A 19,357-nucleotide genomic window follows, 5' to 3' on the forward strand; every position below is an offset into this window, starting at 1 on the left:
TACAACACACAAAATTAGGTTTATTGCTAATCAGCTGTTTTCAAGTGTCAATCATTATCGCCACCATGGCGTTAAATTTCAAGTAAGTCCTCAAAAATTTTCAATTTTTACATTTAAATAATCACTTTGAATCAATTTTCTAAATTACATAAAGTAGTTTTATCTTGTAGCAACTTTCTTACGTTTAAATTTCACGCGTTTATGTAATTTTTTTGTCACTTTTTATAACCGGCTTAACACATAATTTTTTATAGGTACTGGTTCTTTACTTTATTAATACTCTCAACAACGTCAGCAGTCGATAAAAACAATTTTAAAACATGCGAACAAAGTAGTTTTTGTAGGTATGTTTCTACACCCAACTCATGAACCTATTTTGTTATATAAACGTAATTTCAGGCGTTTGAGAAACTTCAAACCTGGAACAGTGTCTTATGTTTTAAATTTAGACACTCTACACGTTTCTGATAACTCAATAGAGGCTGATTTGAAAAATGTGGAAGCTGAATCAGATTTTAGATTTACTTTGACGTCTCTTGCTGGCAATATTTTTAGGGTATTTATTGATGAAGTCAAGCCTATACATCCCAGATATCAAGTTCAAGAAGCACTTAATGGCGAGCCACAAGTGGAAAAGTAATTTTAACAACTTTCAAACTGTTCACAATTCAATTAAAATAATAATTTTTAGATTGGAAGTTTTAGAGCGCACGAAAGACAAAGTAACAGTACGTTCAGGCGACAACAAGGCCGTCGTGACAGCAAATCCTATCAAAATTGAGTTTTTCAAAAATGACGTTCTTGTGGCTGTTATCAATGAGAAGGGATTGTTCAACATGGAACATCTCAGGGCTAAACCTACAGAGGGGTTTGTTTCTCTCATTATATTAGAAATAGACATTTATTATGACATTGTAGTGAAGGGGAAGGAGAACAAGAAGTAAAAGAAGACCCGGGCGCTTGGGAGGAAAATTTCAAGTCGCATCATGATTCTAAACCTAGAGGTCCTGAAGCAGTTGGTGTTGATGTCACTTTTCCTGGAGCTTTCAGGATTTATGGATTGCCTGAACATGCGGATAGGTTGGCTTTGAGGAGCACGGGGCCTGGGGGGCTTGACCCTTACCGGTTGTATAATTTGGACGTTTTCGAGTATGAAGTTGACTCTACTATGGCCATTTATGGGGCAGTGCCGGTGGTCTACGCGCACTCGTAAGTTCCTTATTAAAGAAAAACATTTTTTGTCTGTTAATTTTTAAATTTCAACTCAAATTTGCAGAGATAAGAATACAGTGGGAGTTTTCTGGCACAACGCCGCTGAAACTTGGGTAGACATCGGCAACAGTAAAGACACAAATGTTGTGTCCTCCATCGTAAATCTAGTCTCAGGCCACCAACCTGATAACGTCGTTGATGCTCATTTCATGAGCGAGAGTGGCGTTTTCGATATGTTTGTTTTAATGGGACCTAAACCGAAAGATGCCGTACGACAATACGCCTCTTTGACTGGTGTTGCCCCCTTACCACAAGTAAGAAATACAGTTTTACCGACACCATTTTCCTCACTTTTTCTTTGTAGTATTTTGCTTTAGCTTACCACCAATGCCGTTGGAATTACAATGACGAAACAGATGTCATCAACGTTATTGATAACTTCGATCTCAACGAGTTACCAGTCGATGTTATCTGGCTAGATATTGAATACACCGATGGGAAAAAATATTTCACGTGGGATCCGATTAAGTTTGCACATCCTAGTGAAATGGTTTCGAACTTGACATCGACTGGTCGAAAATTAGTTGTTATCATTGACCCGCATATTAAGCGAGAGGGTGGTTATTTCCTCCATGAAGACTGTCTAGCGAATGACTATTATGTTAAAAATAAAGATGGCAATGTTTATGAAGGTACTAATAATTAATTTTGTGGGGGATGTTATTAAAAAAATTGTTAGGTTGGTGTTGGCCCGGTTCTAGTAGCTACCCGGATTTACTTGACCCCAAAGTCCAAGAGTATTTCAAAAGTTTGTACGCCTTGGACAAGTTCAAAGGGACGACTCAAGACGTCCATATTTGGAACGACATGAACGAACCATCGGTTTTTAACGGACCCGAAGTCACAATGCCGAAAGATTGTAAACATTATGGAGGATGGGAACACAGACATATTCACAACATCTACGGATTACTTTATGTATTTTTTCATTACCGAAGTTGTATGACAATATTCCTCTTTCTATTTTTTCTAGACTCAAATCACTTATGACGGTTTAATTAAACGATCAAGTGACCGTAGACCGTTTATTTTGACTCGGTCACACTTCGCCGGGTCTCAGAGAAGTGCAGCTGTTTGGACTGGGGATAATGCGGCCGAATGGTCCCATCTTCAAGCCAGTTTCCCTATGTGTTTATCCGAGGCTTTGGCGGGAATTAGTTTTTGTGGGGCTGATATTGGAGGGTTCTTTAATAACCCCGATACCGAATTGTTGCAAAGGTGGTATCAGGTGAGTCGGATTGTTTCTGATTGGCCAATTGTCATTTTTGGTTATTTTAGACCGGTATTTGGTTACCATTTTACCGCGCCCATGCCCATCTGGACACAAGACGCCGCGAACCTTACCTTTTCAATGAAGATGTCCGTACTAGAATCAGAAACGCTTTAAGACTGCGTTATGCCATTTTGCCCCTCTTTTATACCTTGTTTAGGGAACACGAGACAACTGGTGAACCGGTGATAAGGCCACTATTTTACGAGTTTCCTAGTGATCCAAATGTTGTGGATATTGATAACCAACTTCTTGTCGGTACGTATTTTAATAAAACCAACGGTCATAGAAAAAATTTTGTATGTACGCGTTAGGTGACAGAATTTTGGCGCGACCTGTGATAGAGTCTGGTGTGTCTTCGGTCAGCGTTTACTTGCCTGGGGGTCCTAACCAGTTTTGGTACGATATTGAAGATTTCAAACAGTATCACGGAACTGGCGTTATCAACATACCAGTGACTTTAGATAAGGTGACTAGTTTTTCCGATTGTAGCAAAATCTTTACGGTGAAAGTTGCTTCTAGATTCCAGCGTTTTATAGAGGTGGAACTATTACTCCTAGGAAAGACAGGCCGAGAAGGTCGTCAGCTTTAACACATCATGATCCTTACACACTCTACGTTGCATTGGACAACAATGTAAGAGTTAAGATACGGCAATGATTCGTTTTGTAATATTTTTTGCAGAAATCGGCTTCCGGTACTTTGTATGTTGATGACGGTGAAAGTTTCGCCTATCGTAACAAAAAATACTTGTATTTGAATTTCGAATTTAAAGACAATACTCTGACTAGCAGGTATGTGTAATTATTTAGTTTGTGTGTTTTTCTATTAATTTGCTTTTTTTCTTAGCTTGATTGATAAGACAGATTTCCCTACTCATGCTTGGATCGAACGAGTGGTCATTTTAGGACCACCTGAAAAAATCACCAAGGCTACTTTAACAAGCAATAGTAAGAATTTCAATTTGTTGAAGTTGGTGTTTATTTACTTGTTTTCAGGTCTAGGTACTGTGAATTTGGAGACTACTTATGATGGAGAAAATCGTTCTTTGGTTATTCGTAAACCTGGTGTTAATGTTAGAGAACCATTTACTTTGAAACTTCATTAAAACTTTTTGTTTATCATTTTTGTAATTATTATTTAATACGTAGTAGTTTTTTATGTGATGCTTCCTTCCATCGTTGATTGTGCAAGAAATTCTGTCAATAAAGAAATCTAATAAAATTAATTTTGTGAATTTTTGTTTACTTACCCATCAAAAATGTTTCTCAAGCGAGGTTCAGTTTTATAGAAAGGTAACACATTCTAAAACCTAATAGATTCCCCCAAAAAATAGCATTTGAAAATAAGTATGAAAATTCGGCATTTATTTTGTTTAAAATAGTTAATCTTAATGATTGATTGTTCATACAGGAAACACTTCATTGGCGATTTAAATTATTGAAACAAACATTATAACAAAAACGATTTCAGTAATATAGTCAAAAAGTTTTTAAATTCCATTTTTCTCGAAAACTACAAAAATGGACCCTCATGCGTTTTTCCCTTAAGCCTTCAACCATGGATAGTAATGAACTTCCCACAAGGTAAAAAAAGTCAACATAACTTGAAAACCAATAATGATAGGTAAAGGGAATGTTGAATTTCCCCAAACGTAACGTTAAATTTTGAATGGTTTGTTAATAATTTGTTTAATTCTGAATACACCTGAAGAAAAATCTAACATTTTTTTCTCATATGCCTAGGATACTCGCCAGGATAGGATTTCATTATAATTAAAAATGGCAGAGTTATAGATTTTTGAAGAGGAACATACAAATCCAAATACTGTTAGGTATACATATTATAAAAAGCGATAAACATTTTGATAACATCAAGACTTGAGTGTACTTATAAGAAAAGCTATGAAAACTCTCTTAGTAATTCGAATAATCCAAAAACGCAGTAAAAACATAGCTGATGTCTATTTAAAATAACAAAGTTGATGCTCATTTTAGGTACAACTGGAAATGCCATCAGTTTGAAAATATTTTCAATGAGCAGAACCTCACCGATTATGCTAAAGGTAAAAAATGTTGAATGTACATTAGTACACCTTTTAAACGTTATCGATTTTGAAAATATAAATTATAGTGATATATTGAACACTTATTTTGATGATTTAACGGCGTGGGTAGTTGTTACGTATACCTACATCATATTAATTTAGTGTCAAATACCACAAAACAATTGTATTATAATAACAACTTCGAGCTTTGACGAGAGAATTTCTAATAGCCTAAAAATGTAATTTAATTAATAATTAGTTCGAGTAACCTAATAAAAACACATAATGTGCCTGGAATTGTGCAAATAAACATCTAAATTAAAGTGAAGCCCATCAACATCAATCATTCCCATAACAATGTAAAAGTTATAACAAATGCAATACATTTTGTTTCATTTCTGTTACCATCGTGGTGGCATTTCATAACTTCCACTTCAGAGTTTTGATTTTTTATCCATCGCTCAAATTGATTAATTAATTTATTTATTATCAAATAAATATCAGGACAAGTTTTGTGATTGTGATTTTTTTTCTCTTAGTCCACCCCTAATAAAAATTTAATTGCTCTCTTTGAGCTAGCTACGGGACTGAATTAATAAATATCTCTATGTCGTACCTAATTGTTTCTTTTTATAATAATTAATGAAAGTTTTCTTTTTATTTGATGAAGAAATGCCGCTTTCTTGAAGTTTAGTAGAACAACAAATACTGTAAATATTGTATACGAGGGTTGCCTTTTATATTTCGGGAATGGGTAATCCTGGTGCTACAATTTGGCAACTGACGTCTCTATTGCAAAATTTTACTTTTTTACGGTATGTATATATACTCCGAACATTTTAATGTAAAGGCATTCTTTGTGTTGTCTACAGGGACTTAAAAATTTCATGTCGGTCAAAAAATGGAATTAACTCGTGAACATTTCAGTGCGATTATTTTTTACAATTTTCGACGTGGATTTCCTCAACAACAGTACATCAATGAATTGATGAAGCAGTATTAAAAACTACTGTATATCGGTGGTAAACTGAATCGTGGCCGTGGTTTGCTCACTGACGAATTTCGTTCAAAATCGATTGTTATTTCAAAAAAACATTGATGCTGTGCGTGAAATGCTGTCATGTGACATATCGTAGGACTGAGGCATTTTTGGTTATTAGTGGAACTACCATACATTCAATATTGCATGAACATTTGGCCGTCAAAAATTTTTTTTGGCAATAGCTCAAGAAAACGTTGGAGTCGATTGGCCAAAATAAATGCTTAAAAAATACGATCACAGTGCTTCAAAACATGTCTTTAACACATAACAGATGACAAATGGGTACTAATAAAACGATCAGTAACTTTAATTAAAATCAGTAAAATATTATAAAATGTAAAGAATTTTCAGTATTGATGGTTACGTAACAATGAATGACCCCTGCGCAAGAATGATTAGCAAGGACTCATGGGCTGGACGCAGTGCGCGCATGGTGATCAGCCTTCATCACTGCTGTGCTCTTTATACCACGATTTTGTTTTTGAACGCTTTGCGATATTCTGGTTTTGCTCGGAACCATTTTGTTTAAAAATTAAAGTGTGAATATTAATTAGTTTTACTGTAGATTTATTCACTGTCTTTATTGTGCATTTATTATTGATACTATGCGGATGATGCGTTCAAAATGCCTGTTTTAAATTTTCAATCGGAGTGGAAAAAGACAAAATTGGTTCAGGCGCATGCAGAAATGTATTGATCTTCACTGAGAATATTTTGAAAAACAATAAAGCCATGTACAATAATTTTTTGTTTTGTCCTCCATTTTCGAAATATAAAAGACAACTCTCATATATGAACAGAAAATATTGCTTATTAATATAAAAAAGCTTTTCTTTTGAATAATTATAATGTTATCAATAGAAATGGTGGATGCGCCGGGACAGTTAAATGGGTTCTTATCATTCTTACCATTAATTATTACTATTACAATAGAAATCAATAAGAATAAAATGTACTGTGGGGGTTTAGATGTGGTAGCAGAATAAGAGTGCTAGGTTGAAATAGGAATGTCGTATATTAATCAACATTTATAAAATATTTTAAATTGTAACAAACATGACTAGATTCATACTGATTCACAAAAAAATGACAATGAGCGGCGCCTTTTTTGGACGCGCACGGTTGGTGTGTGTCGGCGGGAGGGATGCGAGGCGGGCCGGTCCCCCCGCACGCCCCCAGCCGCTAAGGAACGAAACAACAATAATAACATTAACATACACAAGTATACCGCCTGATACAAAGAAATGAAACCATTGTTCCGGTGTTTTGATTATTGATTATCTACACAGTAATGATTATTAGCATTCGAATTCGATTTAAATAGTGATATATTGCGAGGGGCGGGCGCGTGCGGCCGCAGGTCGGTGCCGGCCGGCGATCCCCGAGGCCCCCATGGGCCCCCGGCCGCACGCCCCCGACCGGTCCGGCTACGCGGGTGGATATGTAACAAGGGCTAAAGCTAATCCAACCCTAGGTAAGCTTCACACAGCCCAAAAATACAAGCACTTAAAACAGTGCCGACAACTAATAGAGTTCGGTGTGAGCACTACACAGCATTCGTCGCATCTCGACGCGCCACGACGCGGGCGCTGACAAGGCCTACCGGAGACGACGCCCCCTGCACAACTCTGCCGATCCTTTCGGTCCGCTCTCTACCACGCAAACACACCCTTACCACACAACAAACTGCACTGATCAGGGGACAGAACTGCCACCAGAAAGCACCAAAATATCAGAAAATACACACTTTTTACTAGCATTGGATATCTGACAGACCACACCCTGCATAATTCCTACGCTTTTTGTCAAATTAGAAAATAAAAAAATTACATTTTTGAAACGTTTTCATCCATTTTTGAAAATAACATCCAGGTTTTTCTAAAGTAGCAAAAATACAAACACTTTACAATAATATTTCACAAGACATGTCAAAAGCTATTAATTTCGTTCAATTTTGTTAATTAATTGTTCCTAAAAGGAACCACAATTCGGCCACCTTAACACCAGACATTCAATGCTTTTGTTTGACCAAAATATCTGATCAAATCATGTTATTTCAGTTTCTGCTTGATTATTAAAAAAATATCCATTAAAAAGAATAAAATGATCTGATTTGATATTTTGACGAAAAAGTGTCAGAATTTTAGTAATAGTTTTTTAAACTCTTATTAGTTACAATTTGATCACATGTTTCTTGGTGTAAAAATAAGCAGACATTTTCGGTGCTTTCTTTTTTTAATTGGAAGAAAATAATCCTAAACTCTTACTTAAAATAATATCACTCTTACAATATCATAAGTACCCCTTTGATGGACCAAATCGTCGTCCACTTTGAGTGGAAAATCAGATTTTTGGGTTTTAAAAATTGTATTTATTGGTTTCGATGATTGAGTGGCAAGTGGGTCAAGGTCACGTCTTCTGAAGTAATAACAAAAAAAAGTTAGTCAAAACTAGAAAATCCACTTGCCCTTAAAGAATTTCTTCGTGAATTTATGAAAATGGTTTAGTTACTATTATATAATAAAAATTTCATTTTACGAGCCACCGAATTGTCCTCCTCGAGTTTCTTCGTTGCTGCGACAATACATAAGTGGCGTTACCTTTGAACTTATTTGAGTAAAGTGGACATAAATTTGCAGATAGGACTTAAATTTGATTACACTTTTTATCTCGATACAACCAACGAAAAGGAACATAAAGTAAAAAGTTTGAGCTTGTCCGTTAGGATAAATTCAGTTGTATCGATGTTTTGCGTATACATACAAGATATGTATGATATCAGTCCTAAAGTTCACAGCGAGACGTGTTGTGAACGAGATTGGTCGAGCAAAGGTTGGTTCAGACATTCTTAATTAATTTTGGCTGGATACTCGTATTTCATGAGTATTATTAGTCAATTAGAAATAGTGCAAAATTTGTTTTCCTTATAACTATTCGTAAAGGCAGTACAGTTTTCTTAAGCCATTTCTATGACTTATTAATGTTTAATCTTACAAACTTTAATATTTACCTAAATCGAAAATATCACTTTAATAAGGGTACAAAATCTTTGGCTAACTTTAATGTAACAGTAAATTAAATTGAGGTTTTAAGGAAGTTGTTATGAGTCGTTTAGAATATTCATTGTTTTACATAAAAAGCAGCAATCTTGATGACTTATCTGAACAATAATATCCGTTAAATGCTCTGCTCTGCCACTAAAACTAAAAGCAATAAGTATTTATCTGCTACGGTATTTATACTTAGTTAAAATTCAATGTTAATTTTTTAAGTACATTCATTCGAACAGGATCACAATTTTAATAACTTCTGAATTGGGAGTAATACAATAACTATGTACAGTTAGTTAAATTTGAAATTTCTTGGCCGAAGCGTGAAATTTCGGTGGCATAAGAGACTAAGGCTGCGTCTACACGAAAGCGTGTAGTGATCGCTCGACTGAGGCCTGAGCACCCAACTGTACATGAGGAAAGATGAGGGACAATCAAAACATCTTAGGAAGAAAGCAATCATCAGTTTCGAGACATGCTCTGTTGAAATAGTGATTAGTTTTATAGTTGCTATAATTCGAATCACAATTTCGGAAGAGAACGAGACTGGTGAGAGCTTTTTTCCGGTTTAACAGTGAAAATGTGAGGTAAAAACGCCCTAATTGACTGGACCGACAGGACCGCAGACCGATTGAGCGGGGTGTAAGGTGGTTGCCGCCGGCCGATGCGCGTTGTTTACTCATTAAATTACGTTATCATTATTATTATAAGTTATTCATTATTTATAGGTATTTATTATTATGTAGTAATTATGTTATTATTATATGTTTGGCAGGATATCTCACCCAAAAACAATCGTTATGGTAATACAAAAGTACCGAGAACAAGTACTGTGAATTTGATGTAGCAGTTCGGTAAGCGTCCGGAGCACTGCGCGCACACACTTGCTTTTCCTGCTGCTGGCGAGAGTTGTTGCTGCGGGAGGTGGTGCTGATGCTGGTGGCGGCGACGATGGGGGCGGCAGGTGGCGACGGCGGCGATGGTAACACCAACTTTGGACGCCGAGTAGCCGTGGGCGCAGCGCATCCGTCACTGCAATCACAATTTCGGATTTAATTAGCGACAACGACGTCAACATTTACTATCATATCGATCAGGTTAGTGAACCGGAATACTCGGAGCGCATTGAATATAGGAATTAATGGGAAATTTCGCACATGGGACGGTTTTACATATTTTTTTCATGCAGACCCTTTTTTCTGCGACCTGCAAAACCAAGCGCTTTTTTGACGCTGTGAGGAGTGATGGTTACATCACATTATGAGACTCATACATAATAATTATTGAAAGCAGACGAAAAAGGCAGCAAAAATGGAAAAAACTGGAAAGAAATAAAATAAGAGATTTACCGGATTTCCCAAATTAACATTCAAATTAAGAACACATGTGATAAATTTTATCGAGTACTTAAAACGTGGTAATAAAAAATATACAGGGCTGTTCAGTCCAAGTCGCCCCGGCCGATAACACCTAAACTTTATTTTTCAAAAACTAAATTTTCAAATAATACTATTTATTCCTCGTTTTCTTAGTAAATGCATCAAATTTTTTTGGCACATCCGGTGTAGTCGGAAATGCTACCAAATTTAGTTTTTCAAATGGAACACCCATGTTTTTTACTCGAAACAATAATAATTGGTAATAATAATAACGGTAAACCATTATTTATTACATTTTACTTTACATAATGCACTCAGAAAATAATTTCAATTTTTGAATTTTATTGCAAATTTTGCAACGTAGGCGGATTTTACTTGTCAAGGTATTCATGCAAAAAGCAATATGCTTGGATACCGTTTAATTGTTAGTTTGACAAAGCCTAATTTGTCAATAAATCTTATTGAGATCTTTAATAAAGGATGATATTAATTACGCACGAGGAATTGATACTGAGACGAATAGGTTCGCTTCTTAAAACTAAAAAACCTGTGGTTCTTTGTGAAGAACAAGAAAATAGAAATCTGAATGTTCTGTTATCAGTCGAAGAAAATCCAAGAGTTTCCATAAGAGAACTCGCTCATCAACTGACAAATTAGATTTGTCAAACCAACAATTAAACTGTATCTAAGCATTTTTTATTCACATCTTTCCTTTAAAATTAAAAATCAGGCTACGCGACCAATTTCCTTATAAAATTCTAAGATTTAAGATGTTTTTTGATTGCATTGTGTTACGCAAAATGTAATAAATAGTGGTTTACAGTATTTTTCATGGCAATTATTATTGTTTGGAGGAAAAAAACGTATGTTCCATTTGAAAAACTAAATTTGGTAGCATTTCTGGCAACACCGCATGTGTTAAAAAGAAAATACATTTATTAAGAAAGCCAAGAATGAATATTATTACTTACATATTTACTTTTTGAAAAAAAGAAGTAAGTTTAGGTATTATCAGCCGGGGCGACTTGGACCGAACACCCTGTACATAATAATTTATAACAAATTAAGAATAAAGTAGCACAACCTTAAAAAAATAGTAAATAGGATTTGTGGAAGTTTATCGAATTTTATACATGTTACTTAACATTCAAAATAAAAACATAAAAAATGCTAAATTGTTTGATTAAAACAAAACTTATTGTGTTCAAAAATTAGGAAACTCTTATACATAACAATAAACAAAGAAGGCAAGTTATAATGTATGAAAGTTTCAAATTACTATTACAAAATAAGACTACAAAGATAATATTTTTTAATGCGTTCAAAAATTAAAATTCAAAGTTCCAAAATCAATTTTTTAAAAGAGGTAAGTATTAACCGGAAAATGGTAGCTGAGACACTGTATGTTAAAAATATTTCAACAACAATAAATAAAACAATAAACTCACTATTTTCTGTAAGTTTTCTCTAGAACTATCACTCCGCTAACCACTAAGATATCATCGAACTATATTTATTAACATGCAATTTTTTTATTTCAGAATTTTTTATATCAAACATTCGATTTTGTAATTAGCAGCAAACAACGAAGAAGGTTTAACTTGTTGAACTAACAACGTTCTAATATGCTAACAAAAATTCACTTTGAAACCGTATTTTATTGACTGTAATGCCAATAATAGCATTTAGTTTGAAAATAACGGATATTATTTAGTAGTTGAGTTTTATTCCTGTAATTTCTGTACCTAAAATATTCACAATAACCTTGGATTGAAGACTTTTAAATCTGATTTTAACCATTAACCAACATGTCTACTTTTCAATAAAAATGAATGTAAGGCCCGAATTTGTAAAAAGAAAATTAAAGAATGAGCAATAAGCTTTGCAAAATTTACTTTGTTTGAGTAATAAATAGAATAGTGGGCAGTTTATTTGAAATCGTTCAATATATTGTCAGAATGTTTTCTAAATTTATATTGGTTAATTCTACAAATCAAGCAATTTTGGCTTCTTTTATGTGTTTAATAGTTAAATTAAATGACGCATTTACTCCAACTTAACTAACTTGTAGCTCATCAAAAAATCACAATCTAAATAGGCTCCTAACCTTAGCAAAAATTATTTTATCGACGACTGTTAAATAATAATGTTATTATAGGCGTATCCAGATACACATAATTTAGTTCATATTACACTCAATATAAAATCATATTTCACGACTCTTTCCTTTAAGGGCTCCTGTTTGAACGCAATTTGACATTTTTATTAATTAAATTAAAACGTCAACTTTGACAATACCAAAAATCACGAATATTTTATAGGCGTAGATAAAGCATAGTATTCTACTCGCATATAATGGCTATTATCACTCAGGTGATTAAAAAACTCCTGTACGACTCGTTTTTTAATCTTCACATTTTTGAATAACAGCCATAATGAATATTATTCCGTAGAAATCTTGAAAGTTTTATATAAAAATAAGGATGAATTCAAAGTGTACACTAAAAACTGAATAAAAATAGTTTTTAAATAAGAATTTATTTACCAAGAAATTTTTCGCGTTCTTGGTAATCGATGATTGATTCGATATGGAATCTGGCCAAAACATTAAAACATATACGCGGTATGAACGATATATCTTTTAGTTTTTGTTTACATTTTTGACAACGTCAGTTCGCCACCAGATTTGGAACAAGCTCTATTACACAAGGCGACAAAAAAAAGTCATGTCGTGACAACTTGACAACTTTTATATCATTTTGTTCGTCTCAGTGAGACAAATCAAATGCTTTAAAAAATTTCAAAAAGTCCACACTCTTTGAATTATTTTTTTTAATTTAAATGAATTTAAAATACTTTAACTTTAAAAAATTATTACTCAATAACTAACTATTAGGCCGATTTCCTTCAAATAAAGACCATTCTAAAGGGATGGACTTGTCCTTTGAAATGATATGTAATTTGAAATTGAATATTGGCAAACTTTTCTTCGAACAGTGTTCGAAGAAGTTCGAAGTAATCTAAGAAAAACCCTACGAGTAATGTCACCATCGTGTAGAGCATCTTTTTATTAGTAAGAATCCAAATTTTTAAAATAATATACCGAGTAGTTTTTAAGATATGATTTTTTTGAAGTTAAGATTTGCTATTCAGGTATTGCGCCATATAGGAGAAATGCATGTTAATCTTACTTAAAATTGCATTTTTATAAAAGTATTTGTTTTAAGACTCTTCTTTTGCTTAAAAATGGTCAATTGCACCTTCTTTGTTCTAATTAGAATAAACAAAAACTGTTTGTTTACTTAAAACAAACAAAGAGTACCTGCGTATTAATTAAACCAAATAAAGTTTTTTTGTTGTAATAATGATCACGGATCATTGAGCAAAAAGGATTTAGAAGTTTAAAGCAGTAGCTTTATATACAGGATGCGCTTGAACTCGCGCCCCAGAGAAAAAATAAGGTAAGTTACCAGGAACATGGAAAAAATGTAAAAAAAATTTTCTCCATAAAAATTTCGAAGTTATGAGGGTTTAAAGTTTGCACTTTGACTCTATTTATTTCCGTTGAAAAAATAATTTTCCTAGTTTTTTTGCTATAGGCTATTAAAAGAGAAAACACAAGCTGTATCCTAAATTGTAACTCTGTTCAATGTTACTTGTGGCTTTTATTGGCAAAATTTTTGTCCCTTTACTAAATAATTGTAAAAAAACATATACAAGATCATCAGTATCATTAAATAGACATAAAAAAAAATATCAAATGTGAACAATAAATGACAAAATTTTTTGACAGAGTTTTTTAAACATTTTTTCCATGTTCTTGGTATCTTACCTTACTTGAATTTTTTCTCTGGGGCTCGAGTTCTTAAACACACTATAGTATAGTCTTAAAAATAAGCACGATTATACGTAAGTGAGAATGCAGTATTTCTTTTTTTTGCGAATATCTGACGTACGGAAAAACTTTAGCCTTACCACAGGCTAAGTACTAGGAGTATATCCATCCCGACTATCGAGGTTGTTTGTATTGTATCTCTATTAAAAAATATATATCCGGTTTTTTATACATTACTTTAACACAAGATATTTATCAAAAACAGAAAAATGTTTAAATTAAATTATATTCAAAAATTATGATAATTGCATTTTTCTCCTTAACATATTTCATTTTCCTATAATTTGAAGTTACGTACGCCTTTAGTCCTCTGTATAATTGTTCTGGCGGTTAGAAATAAAAGTCTAAACACAAACTGTGTGTTTAGTTTAGTGTTTTCTATCTGCAAATAGATAACACTAGAAATTCATGTCTGAAAGAGAATATAGTTATCAAATGATTATTACTTTCGAATGTGTTATCGTCCATTTTGTTTCAGTATAGTATAGAAAAAAGGTATTTGGTGTTTTTGGACTGGTTATTGGAAATAGAATTTTTCGGCAACGTTTCGATTTTTATTTAATCTTCATCATCTTCATCAGGTCGTCAATTGTTTTACAAACGGGCAGCGTGATGTTCGGGCATTTGGGTTTTTGAAATGTTGCCAAAAAATTATATTTCCAATAGCTAAACTTTTTGACAGATAGAATTTTTTAAACATTTTTTTCATGTTCCTGGTATCTTGCCTTACTTGAAAATTTTCTCTGGGGCGCGAGTTCTGGCGCACGCTGTATATGGCGCAATACCTAAAAAGCAAACTTTTTTATTTACAAACTCAAAAAATCACTAAAAAAACTACTAGGTATATTATTTTAAAAATTTGGATTCTTATTTATAAAAATATGCTCTACATGATGGTGACGAAGAAAAAAAAATTACTCGTAGGGTTTTTCTTAGATTACTTCGATTTACTTCGAACTTCTTAGAACACTGTTTGAAGAAAAGTTTGCCAATATTCAATTTCAAGTTGCATATCATTCTAAAGGGCAAGTCCATCCCTTTAAAATGGCCTTTATTTGAAGGAAATGGGCCTAATAGTTATTGAGTAATAATTTTTTAAAGTTAAAGTATTTTAAATTCATTTAAATTAGAAAAAAATTATTTAGTTCAAAGTATGTGGACTTTTTCAAAAAAATTTTAGTGCATTTGATTTTTCTCACTGAGACGAACAAAATGATATAAAATTTGTCAAGTTGTCACGACATGATTTTTTTTTGTCGCCTTGTGTTAAGCTTTGTATTCTTGGCTCTCCTTAAAATTCATGCAAAAATATAAAAGTAATAATATTTTCAGTAAATAATTGGTCTAATAGTTTAGGTTTAGTACAAAAATTTGCAACTTCTGCAGTACTGCAGTGCCCCACATCTCCTCTGTTGCCAACTGTAATCCTCTCGACAAGCAACGAAAAAGTTAGTTTGGAGGAATCTTCGAAATAACGCAGATTGACAGATTGATATCTGCAGATATATGTTTGATTCGAAGTAACATTGCAGCGAGCGTGACCTCGTGGTGCTGCATCGTCGGATGGTGGTCCAGGGCCAGGGTCGGGGCAGGGGTGAATTCGCACCTCGCGTATCGAACGCTCGCGGCGCATCACTCGTTACCATGCCTACGTAGTACAGCGACGGCGACGGCGCCCTCGACGTCCATCCGAAAACGTTACCGAATTCAATGATGTTACATGAATCGCTCGAGAGGCGGAACGCAAAACGAAAAATAACACAAAAGAACGAATTTCCAATAGAAATGATGTCAGACACGTGGAAAAATTTAGAAATTTCTCTATAATGAAATATCAACACTAGCCCCTCTTTAACCTCGACAAATTTTAGTTCACTAAGCAATTTGACCAAATTGGAATTTTTTTGTTTAATATCTTTTTTGACAAAAATGGATTACAATCACTATACAGGCTGTCCGGAAAAAAAACGTTAAAAAGTTTGAGAATGATTCAAAAGTGTCGGGTCAACTGTCGAATTGTAGAAAAATGTATAGAGTTTATTTTCAAGTATTTTTTAAATTTACATATTATCATGTATAGACTAAATTCAAGAATATATTATCTGAACGGCCAAGAACTTAACCCAAAATCTAACCTTTGAAGAGCTAAATCTCGTAAAAAAAGACTCAATTTTTTGTAATGGAAACTTTTTAACTCTATTAGATGTCTTTTAGCACCACCCAAGAGATAACCCAAGACTTTTGAATTACCCTGTAAAAAATATCTTGACTTGAGTTGGTCTAAAGAATTAATCCTCCAAATTTTTAAAAGTTTTTTTTTCCGAACAGCCGATAAAATAAAAAGTATTTGTGTGTAAGTATTTTTAATATACAGTCTGTTTCAGAACTCGCGCCCCAGAAAAACAATTCAAGTAAGGTAAGATACCCAGAACATGGAAAAATATTTAAAAAATTCCGACAAAAAATCTTGACATTTATTGTTCACATTTAATATTTTTTTATGTTTATTTAATGTTACTGATGATTTTGTATATGTTTTTTTCATAATTATTTAGTAAAGGTATTTACAAAAATTTTGCCAATAAAAGCCACAAACAACGTTAACATAGTTACAAGGATACAGCTTCCTCATTTCCTCTTCTAATAGCCTACAGCAAAAACATAAACTCCCATAATTTCGAAATTTTTATAGATAGAATTTTTTTAACTTTTTTTTCCATGTTCCTGGTATTTTATCTTATTTGCGATTTTTCTCTGGAGTGCGATTTCTGAAACACCTGTACAGTGTAGGTACACATGAAAACTGTTGCAGTGTGTTTTGAAGTATTAAAGCAATCGTTATATTTTTTTTATTTCCTATTTAGTTTGTAAAAACTCTTAATGCCTCTCATTTGCTAACAGTACAGTATACTATAGAAAAAAGGTATTTGGTGTTTTAGCTATTGGAAATACAATTTTTTGGCAACATTTCAAAAACCCAAATGCCCGAACATCACGCTGCCCGTTTGTAAAACAATTGACGGCCTGATGAAGATTAAATAAAAATCGAAACGTTGCCGAAAAATTCTATTTCCAATAACCAGTCCAAAAACACCAAATACCTTTTTTCTATACTATACTGAAACAAAATGGACGATAACATATTCGAAAGTAATAATCATTTGATAACTATATTCTCTTTGAGACATAAATTTCTAGTGTTATGTATTTGCAGATAGAAAACACTAAACTAAACACACATTTTCTGTTTAGACTTTTATTTCTAACCGCCAGAACAATTATACAGAGGAGTAAAAGGCGTACGTAACTTCAAATTATACGAAAATGAAATATTTTAAGGAGAAAAATACAATTATCATAATTTTTTAATACAATTTAATTAATTTAATTTAAACATTTTTCTGTTTTTGATAAATATCTTGTGTTAAAGTAATGTATAAAAAACCGGATATATATTTTTTAATAGAGATACAATACAAACAACCTCGATAGTCGGGATGGATATACTCCTAGTACTTAGCCTGTGGTAAGGCTAAAGTTTTTCCGTACGTCAGATATGCGCAAAAAAAAAGAAATACTGCATTCTCACTTACTTATAGTCGTGCTTATTTTTAAGACTATACAATGTGTTTCAGAACTCGAGCCCCTGAGAAAAAATTCAAGTAAGGTAAGATACCAAGAACATGGAAAAAATGTTTAAAAAACTCTGTCAAAAAATTTTGTCATTTATTGTTCACATTTGATATATTGATATATTTAATGTTACTGATGATCTTGTATATGTTTTTTTCATAATTAATTAGTAAAGGTACAAAAATTTTGCAATAAAAGCCACAAATAACATTGAACAGAGTTACAATTTAGGATACATCTTCTTTGTTTCCTATTTTAATAGCCTATAGCAAAAAAACTTGGAAAATTATTTTTCCAACAGAAATAAATAGTCAAAGTGCAAACTATAAACCGTCATAACTTCGAAATTTTTATAGATTTTTTTTAACATTTTTTCCATGTTCCTGGGGCGCAAGTTCTGGCGTATCCTGTATACCGATAATAAAATTAGTCTATTGAAATTCCAGTTGTAAATTAGTCAAGCATGTTTTTGCCTGCTACCTTTAAGAAAATACAACTTTAGTTTTTCTCAAGATTTGTATGCACTTATGGGACCCTTTGTATCAAGTTATTTTAAACATGTGAGTTAAACAAACCCCTATAAATTGCAGAAACAGTAATGTTTGTAAATTAGAGTACAAATTTATATAGTCATATTTAATTAATTACTCATTACTCAATTACTTATTTGTGTTAGTAATTAAGGCTAGGTTAAAAGTATTTCTCTTATGGCGTTTCCAATGTAAAAGAATTGCGGCTATATAAGTTATTTGAAAAGATATCAACGTCGTTTCAAAACTCAATGTATCTTAGAAATGATATCTACAAAATGGCCGAAACAAAATTTTATAAAATCTAATACTTAAGTATACTTAATTAACATCTTTTTGGACTAAAACACTTATAAAGACACCCAGGCTTCAAAATGAAAAAACTCTTCGGCCATTCGGTAGAGATTTTTATTTGAAACAGCTTGGTGTTTTTAGTTTTTTTTCTGTTATTAAAAATAAGCGTGATATCGCGACAATTCTAATTCGTTGGAGCACAAAATTTCTCGAACGATGATTTATGGCAGATGATTAGACAAATCCTGAGAAAGATTTACAGTGGGACCGGGGGGTTTGAGTAATTAAATCAAATTTTTGAGACAATATTGTCTGCATAACAGCTCTTTCGAGTTTTATAACAACATGTTACAAAACAGAAGATTTTTGTAGACTATAGTTAAAAAATGATAAGTAAGAATCTATACCTAAATAATAAATACTATGCTGTAATTTTTTAAGTTATTTTGAATTTTCTAGATTGATTTTCTACATTTTATGTCATAAATTCTCTATAAATATGGAAAATATGTTAAATGTTCGAAAATTGTGGTCAAACTTCCTGCAATAGATGTTGTGTGGAAAGGACTCACCTTGTAGTCAAACGTCAGTCTCGATGCTCATGGCGTTGATGTTGTTGTTGTGGCGCGGATTGCAGTTCTGCTTCCGGACCAGCTGGTCGCGCGTCACCAGCAGGCCCTCCTCCAGCTCGACGAGATCGCTGGAAGATTCGCTTAGCGAGCTCTTCTTCATATGTTGGCCTAAGGTGCCTGGCAGGTACGGGCAGCTGGTCACGTGGTTGAAGTTCTGCGACTGCATCTCTTCCTGATCCGTCTCACGGTGATAAAAGTAATTGAAATTCGATACTATGACTGGCACTGGCAGCGCAATGGTCAATACACCAGCGATTGCACACAGCGAACCCACGATCTTGCCCCAAACGCCGACCGGCCTGTGAACGAAAAC

General features: G+C 33.3%; 2 protein-coding genes across 14 annotated transcripts in view; one reads left to right on the forward strand and one right to left on the reverse strand.

Annotated features, from left to right (window-relative positions):
* Positions 1 to 20: 20 nt before the first annotated feature.
* LOC123014078 (neutral alpha-glucosidase AB) lies at positions 21 to 3,770 on the forward strand. Its single transcript, XM_044412952.1, has 15 exons — positions 21 to 82; positions 255 to 344; positions 400 to 636; positions 692 to 868; positions 919 to 1,209; positions 1,277 to 1,526; positions 1,577 to 1,904; positions 1,952 to 2,190; positions 2,246 to 2,500; positions 2,551 to 2,800; positions 2,857 to 3,011; positions 3,065 to 3,178; positions 3,227 to 3,336; positions 3,392 to 3,492; positions 3,541 to 3,770. Exons 1-15 carry the CDS (start codon positions 66 to 68, stop codon positions 3,648 to 3,650), a joined length of 2,724 nt encoding a protein of 907 aa, XP_044268887.1. The 5' UTR covers positions 21 to 65; the 3' UTR covers positions 3,651 to 3,770.
* A 2,857-nt stretch (positions 3,771 to 6,627) lies between these two features.
* The window catches only part of LOC123015345 (potassium voltage-gated channel protein Shaker), a 126,827-nt gene continuing 114,097 nt past the window's right edge, over positions 6,628 to 19,357 (reverse strand). For 10 of the 13 annotated variants that reach the window (XM_044415054.1, XM_044415056.1, XM_044415055.1 and 7 more), the window contains exons 5-6: positions 18,985 to 19,343; positions 6,628 to 9,713 (exon numbers count right to left, since the gene is read on the reverse strand). In XM_044415054.1, coding sequence (XP_044270989.1) covers positions 18,992 to 19,343 — 352 coding nt within the window. In that variant the 3' untranslated portion in view covers positions 6,628 to 9,713; positions 18,985 to 18,991. Of the gene's footprint in view, positions 9,714 to 18,984; positions 19,344 to 19,357 lie in introns of those variants that run through there. The other 3 variants (XM_044415065.1, XM_044415063.1, XM_044415064.1) reach the window with 3 other exon arrangements.

This window comes from Tribolium madens, unplaced genomic scaffold (assembly GCF_015345945.1).
Source record: "Tribolium madens isolate multiple individuals breed KSU strain unplaced genomic scaffold, Tmad_KSU_1.1 Scaffold_97;HRSCAF=244;Tcas5.2_LG3a, whole genome shotgun sequence".
Classification (NCBI taxonomy): domain Eukaryota; kingdom Metazoa; phylum Arthropoda; class Insecta; order Coleoptera; family Tenebrionidae; genus Tribolium; species Tribolium madens.